General features: G+C 41.3%; 1 protein-coding gene across 3 annotated transcripts in view; it reads left to right on the plus strand.

Moving 5' to 3' along the window:
• DNAH11 (dynein axonemal heavy chain 11) overlaps positions 1-17,240 on the plus strand; it is a 364,495-nt gene that overhangs the window by 293,130 nt on the left and 54,125 nt on the right. For all 3 annotated transcript variants that reach the window (XM_061413683.1, XM_061413682.1, XM_061413681.1), the window contains exon 66: positions 16,759-16,963. In XM_061413683.1, the coding sequence (XP_061269667.1) occupies positions 16,759-16,963 (205 nt within the window). The remainder of the gene's footprint in view (positions 1-16,758; positions 16,964-17,240) is intronic.

Genomic DNA, 17,240 nt, shown 5'->3' on the forward strand with positions numbered 1-17,240 from the left:
TCTTTTTAGCTATATTTTCTATTCAGTGGTGTCTGGATTCTTGAGACTTTTTCTTTTTTTTTATTCTAGTCGAAGTTTGCATTTATCTTAGAAGGACATGTTGGTTACATTAACTGCGTGAAGCAATGAGACAATTAACTCATTTCTATTCAGGACTTCCTTTCCTTTTTTTTCTTAAACATCTGGCCAGCTGTGCAGCTTTCAGCCCAATCCTTTCTTCAGGAGCCAGGTTTGACCACCTCGCTCCAGCCTTCCTGCCGAGGTTGCTAAGTAACCCCTTTCCGCTGCCCTCACTGCACCTGACCTTCGGCTGTGCGCGCAGCCAGGGCTATTGGAGCTCACAAGTCTAATCTAGAAGCTTTTCATTTGAAACAGCAGGACATGCAGTAAGGCTTTTAGATGTCCATTGAGAAGGTTTTCTGCTTCTCCTGAGTGTGTGTTTTTTTTCCCCCAGCTCGTGGAACTATTTTATTTACTTATCTCAAAACCCACCTGCTATCTCTTTACTTTGATAAATCAGCTTCACTAAGGCCTGGAGAATGAACTTCCTCCTGTTTAGAGAGTGTATTAGTTCTCTGAATCATCCATCCTAGAGGAACAACCTTCAGTATAATAACACAGTGTCTTTAGAAATTTCTTGCCAGCATTGTGAAAAAGGTTTTGCAATAATAAAAAAAACAACAGTGTTTTACTGCAGCCATTCCTAGTAAAGATTTGGATCTGCCTCAGAAGCAAGTCCTTGTTCTAAATTGAATATTGCTACTTTTTCATGTTTGGTTTTACATGGCAATAAAAAAAAAATACTGGTGATGTTTGTTCATGTACTGAGAATATCTGATCACTAGAGAAATTCATGTAAGTTTTTATGATCCAAGACTGATGGCATTTTTAACAGTAGGTACCCTAAATCTTGAGACCAGTGCCAACAGAAGTAAAAGACATTTCCTTAGTTTCTAGACATATTTCTCAGGAATAAGAAATTCACATTGTAGTCTCAGACTTCAGACTCTCATCTTGGCTATTTTGAGATGACACTGCCTTTCTCAACTCATACAGATTCTGGCTCTCAGGTAAATGTGGGAATTGGGAAAAATATTCCCCAAAGTCTATCACAGAAATGCTGTGAACGTTAGCCAAGAAATTATTTTCAAGTATTTTAAATGTAATTGCATATCCATCCTCCACAACAGTAATGACCTTCCATGACTTGAAGAAATTAAATCTTTTCATCCCCATGATAATGTTTGGCTAGGTTGTGAGTAATCTTTGAGAGAATTTTGATACTCCTGAGTACTGGATTAAAAAAAAAAAAAACCTTTTTATATTATATTGAAGTATAGCTGATTAACAATGTTGTGATAGTTTGTGATAGACTGCAAAAGGACCTAGCCAAACATATACATGCATCCGTTTTCCCCCAAATTCCTCTCCCATCCAGGCTGCCACATAACATTGAGCAGAGTTCCATGTGCTATACAGTAAGTCCATGTTGGAGAAGCCCCAGCAAGATTGTAGGAGGGGAAAAATCACATTTAGAACCAAACCCCATACCCACCAGAAAAGCTCAGAAGGCTCAAAGAAACCTTGTGCACACCAGGACCCAGAGGCCCCACAGGGACTGAGCCAGAACTGTGTTTGAGCGTCTCCTGAGGAGGTAGGAGTCAGCAGTGGACTGCCGCAGGAGCAGGGGCTCTGGGTGCAGCAGACCTGGGGGTGGCAAAAGCCCTCTTAGAGCAGGTCACCATTACCCCACCATAGAGCCGCCAGAACTTACACAGGACAGGGAAACAAACTCGTGGTGGACAAAAACAGAACCTTGTGCGTACCAGGACCCAGAAGAAAGGAGCAATGACCCCACAAAAGACTGACCCAGACTTGCCTGAAAGTGTCCAGGAATCGCTGGCAGTGGCCTGCTGCAGGGCTGGGGGCGCTGCACGTAGCAGTGCATGCATGGGACCTTTTGAAGGAGGTCGTCATTATCTTCATTACCTCCACTGTAGTTTGTCCCTAGGTAAATAACAGGGAGGGAACACAGTTCCACCCATCAACAGAAAATTGGATTAAAGATTTACTGAACATGGCCTTGCCCATCAGAACAAGACCCAGTTTCACCCTCAGTCAGTCTCTCCCATCAGGAAGCTTCTGTAAGCCTCTTACCCTTCTCCTTCAGAGGGCAGATAGAATGAAAACCACAATCAAAGGAAACTAACCAATCTGATCACATGGACCACAGCCTTGTCCAACTCAAGGAAGCTATGAGCCATGCCCAAGCTAGGGCCACCCAAGACGGACGGCTCATGGTGGAGAATTCTGACAAAATGTGGTCCACTGGAGAGGGGAATGGCAAACCACTTCAGTATTCTTGCCTTGAGAACCCCATGAACAGTATGAAAAGGCAAAAGATAGGACACTGAAAGAGGAACTCCCCAGGTTGGTAGGTGCCCAATATGCTACTGGAGAGCAATGAAGAAATAACTCCAGAAAGAATGAAGGGGTGGAGCCAGAGCAAAAACCACACCCAGTTCGAGATGTGACTGGTGATGGAAGTAAAATCCAATGCTATAAAGAGCAGTATTGCATAGGAACCTGGAATGTTAGGTCCATTAATCAAAGCAAATTGGAAGTGGTCAAACAGGAGATGGCAAGAGTGAACATCGACCTTCTAGGAATCAGTGAACTAAAATGGACTGGAATGGGTGAATTGAACTCAGATGACCATTATATCTACTACTGTGGGCAAGAATCCCTTAGAAGAAATGGAGTAGCCATTATAGTCAACAAAAGAGTCTGAAATGAAGTACTTGGATGCAGTCTCAAAAACAACAGAATGATCTCTGTTCGTTTCCAACACAAGCCATTCAGTATCACAGTAATCCAAGTCTATACACCAACCAGCAATGCTGAAGAAGCTGAAGTTGAACAGTTCTATGAGGACCTACAAGCCCTTTTAGAACTAACACCCAAAAAAGATGTCCTTTTCATTATAGGGGACTGGAATGCAACAGTAGGAAGTCAAGAAACACCTGGAGTAACAGGCAAATGTGGCCTTGGAGTACAGAATGAAGCAGGGCAAAGGCCAATAGAGCTTTGCCAAGAGAACCCACTGGTCCTAGCAACAACACAAGAGAAGTCTCTACACATGGACATCACCAGATGGTCAACACCGAAATAAAATTGATTATATTCTTTGTAGCCAGAGATGGAGAAGCTCTATATAGTCATCAAAAACAAGACCAGGAGCTGACTGTGGCTCAGATCATGAACTCCTTATTGCCAAATTCAGATTAAATTGAAGAAAGTAGGGAAAACCACTAGACCATTCAGGTATGACCTAAATCAATCTCTTATGTTTATACACTGGAAGTAATAAATAGATTCCAGGGATTAGATCTGATAGAGTGCCTGATGAGCTATGGACGGAGGTTTGTGACATTGTGCAGGAGGCAGGGATCAAGACCATCCCCAAGGAAAAGAATTGCAAAAAGGCAAAATGGCTGTCTGAAGAGGCCTTACAAATAGCTGCGAATAGAAGAGAAGTTAAAAGCAGAGGATAAAAGGAAAGGCATACCCATTTGAATGCAGAGTTCCAAAGAATAGCAAGGATATATGATAAGAAAGCCTTCCTTAGCAATCAATGCGAAGAAACAGAGGAAAATGATACAATGGGAAAGTCCAGAGATCTCTTCAAGAAAATTAGAGATACCAAGGGAACATTTCATACAAAGATGGGCACAATAAAGGACAGAAATGGTAGGGACTTAACAGAAGCAGAAGATATTAAGAAGAAGTGGCAAGAATACACAGAAGAACTATACAAAAGAGATCTTCATGACCCGGATAAGCACGATGGTGTGATCACCAACCTAGAGCCAGACATCCTGGAATGTGAAGTCAAGTGGGCATCATGACGAGCAAAGCTAGTGGAGCTGATGGAATTCCAGTTGAGCTATTTCAGATTCTAAAAGATGATGCTGTGAAAGTGCTGCACTCAATAGGCCAGCAAATATGGAGAACTTAGCAGTGGCCACAGGACTAGAAAAGGTCAGTTTTCATTCCAATCCCAAAGAAAGGCAATGCCAAAGAATGCTCAAACTACTGCACAATTGCACTCATCTCACACGCTAGTAAAGTGATGCTCAGAATTCTTCAAGCCAGTCTTCAACAGTACATGAACCGTGAACTTCCAGATGTTCAAGCTGGATTTAGAAAAGGCAGAGGAACCAGAGATTAAATTGCCAACATCCATTGGATCATTGGAAAAGCAAGAGAGTTCCAGAAAAACATCTATTTCTGCTTTATTGACTATGCCAAAGCCTTTGACTGTGTGGACCACAACAAACTCTGGAAAATTCTGAAAGAGATGGGAATACCAGACCACCTGACCTGCCTCTTGAGAAACCTATATGCAGGTCAGGAAGCAACAGTTAGAACTGGACATGGAACAACAGACTGGTTCCAAACAGGGAAAGGAGCACATCAAGTCTGTATATTGTCACCCTGCTTATTTAACTTATATGCAGAGTACATCATGAAAAAATGCTGGGCTGGATGAAGCACAAACTGGAATCAAGATTGCCAGGAGAAATATCAATAACCTCAGATATGCAGATGACACCACCCTTATGGCAGAAAGTGAAGAACTAAAGAGCTTCTTGAAGAAAGTGAAAGAGGTGAGTGAAAAAGTGGGCTTAAAACTCAACGTTCAAAAAAACTAAGATCATGGCATCTGGTCCCATCACTTTATGTCAAATAGATGAGGAAACAGTGGAAACAATGACAGGCTTTATTTATGGGGGCCCAAAATCACTGCAAATAGTGACTTCAGCCATGAAAGTAAAAGATGCTTGCTCCTTGGGAGAAAAGCTGTGACCAACCTAGACAGCAAATTAAAAAACAGGGTCATCACTTTGCCAACAAAGGTCCGTCTAGTCAAGGCTATGGTTTTTCCAGTGGTTGTGTATGGATGTGAGAGCTGGACTATAAAGAAAGCTTGAGCACCGAAGAATTGATGCTTTTGAACTGTGGTGTTGGAGAAGACTCTTGAGAGTCCCTTGGATTGCAAGGATATCCAACCAGTCTATCGTAAAGGAAATCAGCCCTAATTATTCATTGGAGGGACTGATGTTGAAGCTAAAACTCCAGTACTTTGGCCACCTGATACGAAGAACTGACTCATTTGAGAAGACCCTGATGCTGGGAAAGATTGAAGATGGGAGGAGAAGGGGACGACAGAGGATGAGATGGTTGGATGGCATCATCGACTCAATGGACATGAGTTTGAGTAAACTGCTGGGGTTGGCGATGGAAATGGAGACCTGTCGTGCTGCAGTCCGTGGGGTCACAAAGAGTTGGACATGACTGAGCGACTGAACTGACTGACTGATGTTGGTTATCCATTTTAAATATAGCAGTGTGTACATGTTGATCCCAAACTCCCTTACTATCCCTTCTGCCCATCCTTTGTCCCTGGTAACCATAAATTTTTGTCTAAGTCTGTGAGTCTGTTTCTGTTTTGTAAATAAATTCATTTGTATTATTTCTTTTCAGATTCTGCATATAAGGGATATCATATATTTCTTTCTCTGTCTGACTTACTTTACTCAGTATGACACTCTCTAGGTCCATCTGTGTTGCTGCAAGTGGCATTATGTTATTCTTTTTAATAGCTGAATAATATTCCCTTGTATATGTGTACCACCTCTTTGTCCATCCCTCTGTTGATTAACATTGAGGTCACTTTCATGTCTTGGCTATTGTAAACAGTGGTGCAGTGAACATTAGGGTGTATGTATACTTTTGGATCATGCTTTTCTCCAAATGTACGCCCAGGAGTGGGATTGCAGGGTCATATGGTCGCTCTATTTTTAGTTTTTTAAGGAACCTCCATAGTGTTCTGCATAGTGGCTATGCCAATATACATTCCCACCAACAGTATAGGAGGGTTCCCTTCTCTCCACACCCTCTCCAGCATTTATTGTTTGTGGATTGTTTGACAATAGCCATTCTGGCTGGTGTGAAGTGTTATCTCATTATTGTTTTGATTTGCATTTCTTTATTAGCCACGTGGAACATCTTTTCATGTGCCTGTTGGCCATCTGTCCTCTTTGGAGAAATGTCAATGTTAAGGTCTCCTGCCCAATTTTTTATAGGGTTTCTTTGTTTTGATGATATTAAGCCTCATGAGTTGTTTGTAAATTTTGGAAACTATTCCTTATTGGTCACATCATTTGCAAATATTTTCTCCCAATCTGTGGGCTGTTTTTTCATTTCATTTATTGTTTCCTTTGCTGTGCACAAGTGTTTAAGTTCAATTAGATTCCATTTGTTTATTTTTGTTTTTATTTCCATTATTCTGGGAGATGGATCAAAAAAGATACTACTGTGAAATATGTCAGAGAGTATTCTACCTATGTTTTCCTCTAGGAGTTTTACATTATGGAGTAGAAAGTGACAACCCACTCCAGTATTCTTGCCTGGAAAACTCCATAGACAGAGGGGCCTGGGGGCTACAGTCCATAGGGTTGCAAAGAGTATGACATGACAGAGTGAGCACAGTCTCATATTTAGGTCTTTAATCCATTTTGAGCTTACTTTTGTTTCTGGTGTTGACGAATGATCTAATTTAATTTTTACATGTAGCTGTCTTATTTTTATGCCGGCCTTACCCACAGAAAACTAAATTTCTAGTTAATTTCTAGATGATTGTCTTTATTGTACAGTAACTCATCCAGAATTATAATACTTCACTCAGCATTTTGGCATACTTCAGTATTTTCTTTTCCTGAAAGCCAGAAAATAGAAAACTTTTCTATACGTTGAGTGATTTATTTTTAAAATTTCATAAATTAGTTTATTTTATAAAAATATCTCCCAGAAATTATAGCTCTTGGATTCAGGCTGGGCACCTCAATAATCAGAGCTATTCTCCTTAATAAACAAGGATAGTATGTCTAACTGATGATCATCAGGGCATGTCCTCTGAGCTGTGTCTTTATTTATTTATTTTTTTGCTAGTGGCCTTTGATTGTTACCGATTCGGTCATATTCTCTTACTACCCTCTTGTGATTGATGGTTAGACAGGTTGACAGCGGCTGGGGTTAGAAGTTGTCACTATCAAACAGAGCAAATTACCCTTGATGGGATGCAGTTAAGTGAACTTTATTCCAGGAGTCTAGAGACCCAGGTTCCAGTCCCAGCTCTGCCTCTAAGCTGTGTGACCTTGGACAAGTCATAAACTAGCTCCATAAAAAGGAGACAGTTGAGTGATCTCTAGGGCCCTTCTAAAATCACAACCCTGATAGGTGAGACAGAATGCAGACAGCTCATCCCTGTCCTGTTTCTGCTGCTGCTAAGTCACTTCAGTCATGTCCAGCTCTGTGCGACCCCATAGACGGCAGCCCACCAGGCTCCCCCATCCCTGGGATTCTCCAGGCAAGAACACTGGAGTGGGTTGCCGTTTCCTTCTCCAGTGGACTTCCCTGGTGGCTCAGGCGGTAAAGCATCTGTCTACAATGCGGGAGACCCAGGTTCGAGCCCTGGGTTGGGAAGATCCCCTGGAGAAGGAAATGGCAGTCCACTCCAGTGTTCTAAGTGAAAAGTGAAAGTGAAGTCACTCAGTCTTGTCCGACTCCTATCGACCCCATGGACTGCAGCCCACCAGGCTCCTCCGTCCATGGTATTTGCCAGGCAAGAGTACTGGAGTGGGGTGCCATTGCCTTCTCCATCCTCTGTCCTAGCAATTAAATTGTGGTGCTTGTACTGGGAAAAGTCATTTTATTTCAGTTTGTGTAATTAGCCTGTGATGTCCAAACCAGCACTTCTCAGCCAGAGAGAAGAGGGGATAGGAGGAGCTCACACCCTTGGAGGATTGAGTGAAACCCCTCTGGCAGCAACTCCAGCCCATATTCCGAGAGTCCCAGCCCATATTCCGAGAGTCCTGCTCTTCCTGCTTCTCCCTGTGATGCAGTGTCAAGACAAGAGTCCTGTGCCTGGGGTCGTGAGGCCAGAGGGTGGGTTAAGAACTACTGCTTTCAGAGAATAGCTGCGAGAGAGGAGGTGCAGGGTTCAGGTTACCCTTCCCTCCTGCTGCTGGTTCTCGGCACTGAAGTTTGAGTGCTTGGAGCTTCCTGCTGTGTTCCAGAATTACAACCTCTGGACTCCTGTCTTTACAGAAACAACTCAGGATTGTTTGCTTTTCCCACCCCTCTGGTTAACTCCTCTTTTTTTGGATCCTTTGAATCAGGAGAGAGACTAGCAGTCTGTTTAGTTTTCCCAGATTGGAGATTAACCAAAAATTAACCTAGCAGCAATGATAAAACCCACTGAGTCATTGTGCAGGTTTTGCCTTTCATAGATCATAAAATACTCCAATTGAGGATAATTTACTCTCCCTGGGAAATATAAACCTATAAAATAGTGTTTCAGAGCCAAGTAGAAAACCAGTTTTATAGGCAGACATCCTTCTTATGCCACCCCCATAGCAAATTCCCAGATTAACTCTGTCTCTTCACAGAGAAAAGTCAGCCCTGTACCTCAAGTAGATGGAGTTCCCTTTCTCAAACTGGGGTGTGTGGGTGCCTCGGGGCATATGTAGGTATGCAAGGGAGGTTTAGAAACATGCATAGTTAGTCTGGGGCACCTCACCAAGTGTGACTTTAACCGAGATACTTGGTTAAATACATATTTGACCAGTTAAAAGCTTTTGTCTCCTGCACCCAGAAGCAGAATTGTCCAAACCTCATGTTCTGTATCGGCTAGTCTCACTTTTTCTCTTGGAACCCTAGAGAGGTAAGCGCAGCTAGGTGGATGACTGATTGGAGAAATTGTGACGGGGTGTTACTGGTGCTCCAGTGGGATTAACTGCTGCTGTTTTGAGAGGAGATTATGCTGATACCACTGACTGGTAGACCCTCTAGAATGCTGATGGGCAAGCAGCCTGTCTTGATGTGGCCCAAGAGCTGAGGATAGTTTTAGGGTTGTAAACAGAAAAGAATATATGATAAAGATGTATGTGGCCGACCATGCTTGAAACTTAACTCTCTGGCCATTTACAGGAAGAGTCGTCCATCTACAGGGATTTCTCCATGAGATCTGAACACCTTTGACTGTCAGATATGTCTGTCATCTTGCTGGGGGCTTGTTTTGATTGCCATGTACCCTTTCTACCCTTACTCCACACACAAGCCTCAAAATTAAATTGACTTAGTCCACAGGTCCCATTAGACAACATTAATGAAAATACTGGACTTGATTCATTCACTGTTCATTTAAATTTACATTTTTAGAGTGGAAAAGTGTTTAAATTCTCTTTTCACCTAGGATTATAGGTTAGTGGTTAAAAAAATAAAGTTTATGAGATATGAACCCAAACCTAGTTACAATTCATAACCATATGAGGAAAAATTCAGTGTGAAATCATGGAAGGTCATGATAAATCTGGCATTTCTCAGATATACTACAAGGGGAGGAGTGAATTCAAACCAAGATGGAGCAGTAATTGGAAAATTACAAGACAATGTACTCAAAGGTTTATTTAAAATTTTGGTTTTCTTATTGCGCAAATATAAATGAGTATAAACTTTGGGATCATTTATGTGTTGAGAACCCCAGGTAATTAATTACACAAAACCACCACTCTTGAAATTTCCTCTGAAAGCCGGTCACGGAAGTCTTGAAATCTAGGCCAACAGTAATATAGTGAATTAACAGAAAAATAGAGAATCTCACTAGCAAAGAAAAATTTTCTTCAAGCTATTTGTGAGACCAATTTTGGAAACCTTTGAACAGGAAAAGAAGCAATGGGAGAAATTTTGATGATGCTGTTAGTGTAGATATGGTTGAATATGTCTTCAGTCAAAAAGAAGGAGATTGACTAAGAAAATTGTCCTTATCAATTAAGACCATTCTGTAACACACCTTACTATACCCAAAAGTCAAGCACGAACCTCTGATAAACGACAGTTAGCATGATCACTTACTTTTCAGATTGACAGAAGCAAATCTGGGCGATTGACCTTCTATGAGATTGTTGTTCATTGTTGTTCTCTTTTGGTAGCACCATTGCTGCTGCTGCTAAGTCGCTTCAATCATGTCCGACTCTGTGTGACCCCATAGACGGCAGCCCACCAGGCTCCCCCGTCCCTGGGATTCTCCAGGCAAGAACACTGCAGTGGGTTGCCATTTCCTTCTCCAACGCATGAAAGTGAAAAGTGAAAGTGAAGTCGCTCAGTCATGTCCGACCCTCAGCGACCCCATGAACTGCAGCCCACCAGGCTCCCCTGTCCATGGGATTTTCCAGGCAAGAGTACTGGAGTGGGGTGCCATTGCCTTCTCCGGGTAGCACTATTATTGAGGTGTAATTCACGTATCATACAGCGTAATCTTTAAAGTGAAGATTTCAGTGGTTTTTAGTGTACTCACAGTATTGAGCAGTCATTACTACAGTTTTAGAATTGAAATCCCTAGGCAATCTCTTGGAGAAGGAAATGGCAACCCACTCCAGTGTTCTTGCCTGGAGAATCCCAGAGACGGGGGAGCCTGGTGGGCTGCAGTCCATGGGGTCGCACAGAATTGGACACGACTGAAGCAACTTAGCAGCAGCAGCAGCATTTGTGAACTCCCACCTCACTGTGGCTTTGATTCGCATCTCCCTGATGACTAGTACTGTTGAACATCTTTTCAGGTGCTTATTGGATATTTGTAGATCTTTTTTGGAGAGATTGCTATTCAGATCATTTGCCTCTCTTTAAACGAGGCAGATCTTTGATGTTTATATGACTGGACATTGTAGGCACTTGATACATATTTACTTATTGAATTGGATAAGTAAAAGATTGAGTCAGTACATAAACTTTTATAAACTTGTGCTTATTATGAGAAAAAGTAAGTAATAATGTTAGAGAAGAGACCATGTTTGTTGGGTAATGGCTATACGCCCAGTGTCTAGTGGACTCTGACAGCCTGGCACTGTGTAGGTGCTTGTTGAGTAAATGAATGTTGGTTGTAGCATATTTCATGGTAAAAAAAAAAGTAGCTGGAGAAATTATAAAGTCATGATTATGTTAATGAGCACGATATCAACTGGAAGGCATTTGCAAAAGTGTAAACAAATGGTATCCTTTTTAAGACTTGCATAGCAAGGGCTCAGGGCCACTGTGCACATCAGATACACTTGCGGTTACTTCTTGGTTTACTTACAACAGCTGGCTTGTAGTTCATTCATCTCTTGTTGTTCTCAGTGTTTCACTTTTAACAGTGATGTTAATACTTTTTTTTAACTTATTTTTAAAGGAAAATATGGTTTATACATGCATACAGCTTCGAAGAGGACTGTCATCTAAATCTATCTTTTTTCCATCTGGAAAAAAATTAAACAGTGGGAAGTACTAAGGGAAAATAAGCCAAAACTTAATAACATGAATGACTTCACCATTCAACTTAATAAAAAGAATTGAGAGATTTTTGAGTCACTTTTGAGAGATTTTTCGAGCTTAATTTCTGCTGTGAAGCAAAGTGACTCTTCTGTGTATATGTGCATATGTAATATGTGTGTATATGTATGTAATGTGTGTGTGTGTATTTATATATATAGTCCTTTTCATAGTCTTTTGCATTATGGTCTATCACAAGGTCCTGAATAGGGTTCCCTGTGCTCTACAGTAGGACCTGTTGCTTATCCATCCTGTTATAATTGTTTGCATCTGCTACCCCCAAACTCCTCACCCTTCCCTCTTCTACTTCCCCCTCCTTCTTGGCCACCACAAGTCTGCTCTCTAGGTCCATGAGTTGTGTCTGTTTTGTAGACAGGTTGACTTATCACATGTTTAGAGCCCACATATAAGTGATATCATGTGGTGTTTGTCTTTCTCCTTTGACTTCCTTCACTTAGTATGATAATCTCTAGGTTCCTCTGTATTGCTGCAAATGGCATTATTTTATTCTTTTTTATGGCTGAGTAGTATTCACCTGTATATATGTACCACATCTTTCCCCATTTATCTGTCAGTGGGCCTTCGGCTGTTTCCATGTCTTGGCTGTTGTGAGTAGCACTTCTGTGAACATAGGGATGTATGTATCTTTTTGAATTACAGTTTTGTCAGGAAACAAACCAAATAAATCATAATGGAAAAGATTATGAAAAAGACTAATACACACACACACACACACAAATGTATAACTGAGTCACTTCACTTTACAGGAGAAATTAACACAACATTGTAAATAAACTATAGTCCAATAAAATTTTTAAGATGCTTTCACAGTTTTTGGTTAAGTTTCTAAGCTTGAAAACCTGCCAAAGTACTTTGGGAGCCATTTTTTATTAAGTTTAAAGGTGAAGTCATTCATGTCGAGTTTTGGTTTGTTTACAGGAGTGGGATTCCTGGATCATGTGATAGTTCTATAGTTTTGGTTTTTTTATAGTTGTTTTTTTTTTCTGAGGAACCTCCATACTATTTTACATAGTGGCCGTACCAACTTGCATTCCCGTCGACTGTGTAGGAGGGCTTTGCTGCACACCTCCTCCAGCATTATAGACTTTTAAATGATGACCATTCTGACTGGTATGAGGTGATAACCTCGTTGTAGTTTTAATTTGCATTTCCTTAATAATAAGTGATGTTGAACATCTTTTCATGTGCCTGTTGGCTTGGCCATCTGTGTGTCTTCTTTGGAGAAATGTCCATTAAGGTCTTCTGCCCATTTTTCAGTCGGGTTGTTTGGTTTGTTGTTGAGTTATATGAGCTGTTTGTACATTTTGGAGAGTTAAGCCCTTGACTGTTGAATCATTTGTAAATATTTTCTCCCATCCTTTGGTTGTTTTTTCATTTTTGTTGTTGTCTTTATGGTTTCCTTTGCTGTAAGTTTGATTAGGTACCGTTTGTTTATTTTTATTTCTGTTGCCTTAGGAGACTGACCTAAGAAAACATTGCCACAATTTATGTCAGAGAATGTTTTGCCTGTGTTCTCTTCTAGGTATTTCATGGCGTCATGGCTTATATTTAAGTCTTTAAACCATTCTGAGTTTATTCGTATGTACAGCAAGAGGGTGTGTTTTAACTTCATTGGTTTACATGCAGCCGTACGGTTTCCCCAACACCGCTTGTTGCAGAGAATGTCTTTTGCCCATTGTCTATTCTTGTATCCTTTGTCCTTATGTTAATTGTCCTTAGATGTGTGGCAACCTGTGAAAGTTTTTGTTGAAATATAATATCACTACAATGGGAAAAAAAGTGGAGAATTGAATGGAGACAGTATGTTATGAATCTGATCAATCTTTTGAGATTCTTAGCTGTAGTGATTAAAGCTTTAGTGATTGGGTGATTTATTGATTAATGCTTTAGTGATTTAAGAAAACTATGATTATTAACTAATCTTACCCACTTAAAGTATATTATAAAAATTTCCATAGTCAAGAGAGGCCAGGGAATTAGGGGCCTTCTCCTCACCATATGACTCAAAAGTCATATAACCATATGACTTCATCTCAGAGCAAGGCAGTTATGAAATATCCATCAATAGCAGCCCTAAATATTACCACATTAGGGCGTCTGAGTATCTCTACTCAAGTTTTAAAAAGTTATTGCAAATATTGTGGCATTTTAGTAAGGAGGATTCAGCATTGCCTAAATTCTGAACTTATACAGTGTCTCCCTCTCTCTCTTTCTTTTGTAGTACAGCCCCAAGTGTGTTTTTTTTTTTTTTTAACTTATTTAAGTGGAGGATATTTACTTTGAAGTATTGTAATAGTTTTCACCATGTACATCAACATGAATCAGCCACAGGTATATATATGTCCCCTCCCTGTTGAGCTCTCCCTCCCTACCCGCTCCCTCCAAGTGGTCACAGAGCACTGGCTTTGGGTCCCTGTGTCACACATCACACTCCCACTGGCTGTCTGTTTTACGTATTGTAACGTGTATGTTCCAGTGCTATTCTCTCCAGCCATTCCACCCTCCATTCTCCCACTGTGTCCAAAATCTGTTTTTACGTCTGTGTCTCCTCTGCTGCCCTGCACATAGGGTCATCAGAACCATCTTTCTGGATTCCATGTATGTGTGTTAATACACATTTGTCGTTCTGTTTCTGACTTACTTCACTCTGTAGAATAGGCTCTAGGTTCATCCACCTCATTAGAACTGACTCAAATGTGTTCCTTTTATGGCTGAGTAATATTCCATTGTGTATTGTAGCACAACTTCCTTATCCATTCATCTGCCGGTGGACATCTAGGTTGCTTCCATATTCTAACTACTGTAAATAGTGCTGCAGTGAACATTGAGGTACATGTGTCTTTTTCAGTTCTGGTTTCCTTGGGGTCTATGCCAAGTAGTGGGATTGCTAGATCATATAGTAGTTTTATTCCTAGTTTTTTAAGGAATCTCCATAGTGGTTGTATCAGTTTGTATTGGGAAACTGGATGAATTCAAAAGAAAGACAGTGTATATTCTATGGTGTCTTTCTTTTGAATTCATCTAGTTTTCCAAAGTTGATAAAGTTAAGGAAGTTTAACACCTCACCCAGAAGTCAGTGAGATGAGTATTCATTTTTCTCCTCATAATTACTTAAAATATTATATTTAAATTAAAAACAATGTGGGCTTTGGGTAACATTCTTATCATCATCATCATGATACCTCTCTGATGAAAATATACACTAAATAGGGAAGAACTCAGAATTCCAGTAAGTAGTTAAAATAAGAGACTGAGAAGATGCTCCTTGCTTCAGCCATGCTTGTAGGCTTCTTGGAGGAATTTCACTTCTCCAAAGCTCAGGCCACTTTGATGGAAGAGTGAGAGTTTCCAGCATTCATGGGTTCTGTCTGTCTGGTGCATGAATAAGAAAAACTTGCCTTTTGCTACAGCCTCATAGCAGGGTCCTGGCAGGAAAAAGACCACAAAGTAGGCTGGAATTGTTTGATAGAATTCACAGAGTGACTGTTTCACAAGAAGAATTTGAAGAGCAAAGGGTAAAGGGAACTCAGTGGAGGTGCTGAGGCTACAGAGGATTTGCAGCAGCGGGAAGCCATTACTACCTCCAGGCCTGAAGGTGTTCCTAGCTGCTCTGAGCAGAGCTGTGGATCTCAAGGCACATAGAGCCCCGAGATGAGCTGTGGATTGCAGCACGTAGCCCTCACTCCACTCTCCCCCATCCCACCCCCCTCCCATCCCCCCAACAAGCACACCCTGGAAGCAATGAAGGTCTGCCAGACCCCTCTCTCCTATACTGCTCTCTCCTGCCAGTGCTTCCACTGGCCTAGCGCACTCAGAACCCACAGGGCAAGGGAGCCCAGGGAGAATTCCTTAGAAATTAGATGCCAGCATCTGAGGTAGAGAAAAATCAGGCTCTGCCCTCACGGGGTGACTGCATTCCTTCAGAGCTTTGCTTGCAATTACAGAAACCACCTCTATCAGGGTGAAGCAAAACAGAGACTATTACAAGGCTGCAAGGTGCCATGGCAACTGAGGGGAAGATGCAGCCGGACTTCAAGAAAGGAGACCTAGAAGCCCATGAAACCCAGAACACGCTCCTTTGTGTTACTGTTTCATCTGAACATTGGTTTAATTATTCTTTGCTGGGAAACCAGGACAGTCCTTCTCTGCTGCTTGGTTCACCAGCAGGACAGAGGGACGTCAGCACGAGCTTAGAGGCTCCAGTTCCAACTCTCCCTTCTCTCTGCCCCAGTCCTGCATCCCAGGAGTTTACTCTGGTTGGAACAGCTCAGATGAAGTACCTACTCCTGGGCCCTGTGGCCAGAGGAACAGGGACACAAAACAGAAGCATGCTTGATGACAGCCCACTCCATGTGAGATGGAGCTGGGAAGAATGCTATCTATGCATCCCATGCAACAGGCTTCTTAAATTTTACTTCTGAGCCAGACCCCAAAGTACGAAGATTGAGTAAAGTACCAGGGGAATTTGTATTTATTTCTTTATTGGAAAATACTTTTGCTACCGTTACTCATAGTCACATGACCATTACTCATAGTCATGATGGGCCTTAGAAAAAAGAATCACTTCTGCATCATTTAAAGTGGCTTAAACTAAGCACGTATAAGGAAAAGAATATGTGTATTTTTCATATGTATGAATTTTAAGTGTGTATGTATATACACATATATACACATACACACATACGTATATGTATGAAAGTGAAAGTGTTAGTCCCTCAGTCGTGTCCAACTCTTTGTAACCCCACAGACTGTAGTCCACCAGACTCCTCTGTCCATGGAATTCTCCAGGCAAGAATACTGGAGTAGGTTTCCATTGCCTTGTCCAGGGGATCTTCCCAACCCAGGGATCAAACCCAGGTCTCCTGTATTGCAGGCAAGCTCTTTACCATCTCAGCCACCAGGGAAGCTAAAACTTAAAGGCTGGGCTCGTCAGGGATACTCACAAACACATGTATAAGAGCATACCTACTCGTTTTATCCTTAAAGAATATTGATCTTTAAGGTTAATCATAGATAGCATAATAATAGAAGCTTGCATTTGTTGTTATAGGTTCTTTATATGGTTTATTGTGTTTAATTGTAACAGTGACACTATGAAATGAGTACAACTATTATCACCATTTTACATGTAAGGAGACTTAATCATATGGAGGTTTAGTGGACCATTCTTACTCCTCTTATACTTTAGGGAAATGTAGACTAGACAAAAAATCATGACTCACCAAAAGAATACAGGAATGGAATGACACCTTATTATTAGCCATGGTTCATGGGAGTCTCCTGATGTCTGTGTTATGCCCCCTTTAGGTATATCAAGATTGGAGATAAAGAATGTGAATTTAACCACAACTTTCGTCTTATCCTTCACACAAAACTGGTAAATCCTCACTATAAGCCAGAACTGCAGGCTCAGACAACCCTCCTCAATTTCACGGTCACAGAAGATGGTCTGGAAGCCCAGCTGCTGGCAGAGGTTGTCAATATTGAAAGACCAGACTTGGAGAAACTTAAGGTAAAAATTATGAAATTATCCCTCAGCACTTATTCAGTACCTTCTTTGCACAAACGATAGTGCCAGACACAGGAGTGTAAGATGGGATGCCTGCTTCCATGATCTTGCAATCTAATTAAGAAAAATGAGAATATATGTGAACAGTTAGGTAGCAACTCAAGATACTTCTGATTAAGGAAGTAGGATTGTGCCGCAGGAGATGGGCTCGTTGTGGGTCTTGTTTGGTGCATGTGACTCTGGCAGGCACAGAGTTGGAATCACGGAAGCAGGGCTGGAG

The sequence above is a fragment of the Bos javanicus genome, chromosome 4 (genome assembly GCF_032452875.1).
Source record: "Bos javanicus breed banteng chromosome 4, ARS-OSU_banteng_1.0, whole genome shotgun sequence".
Lineage (NCBI taxonomy): Eukaryota > Metazoa > Chordata > Mammalia > Artiodactyla > Bovidae > Bos > Bos javanicus.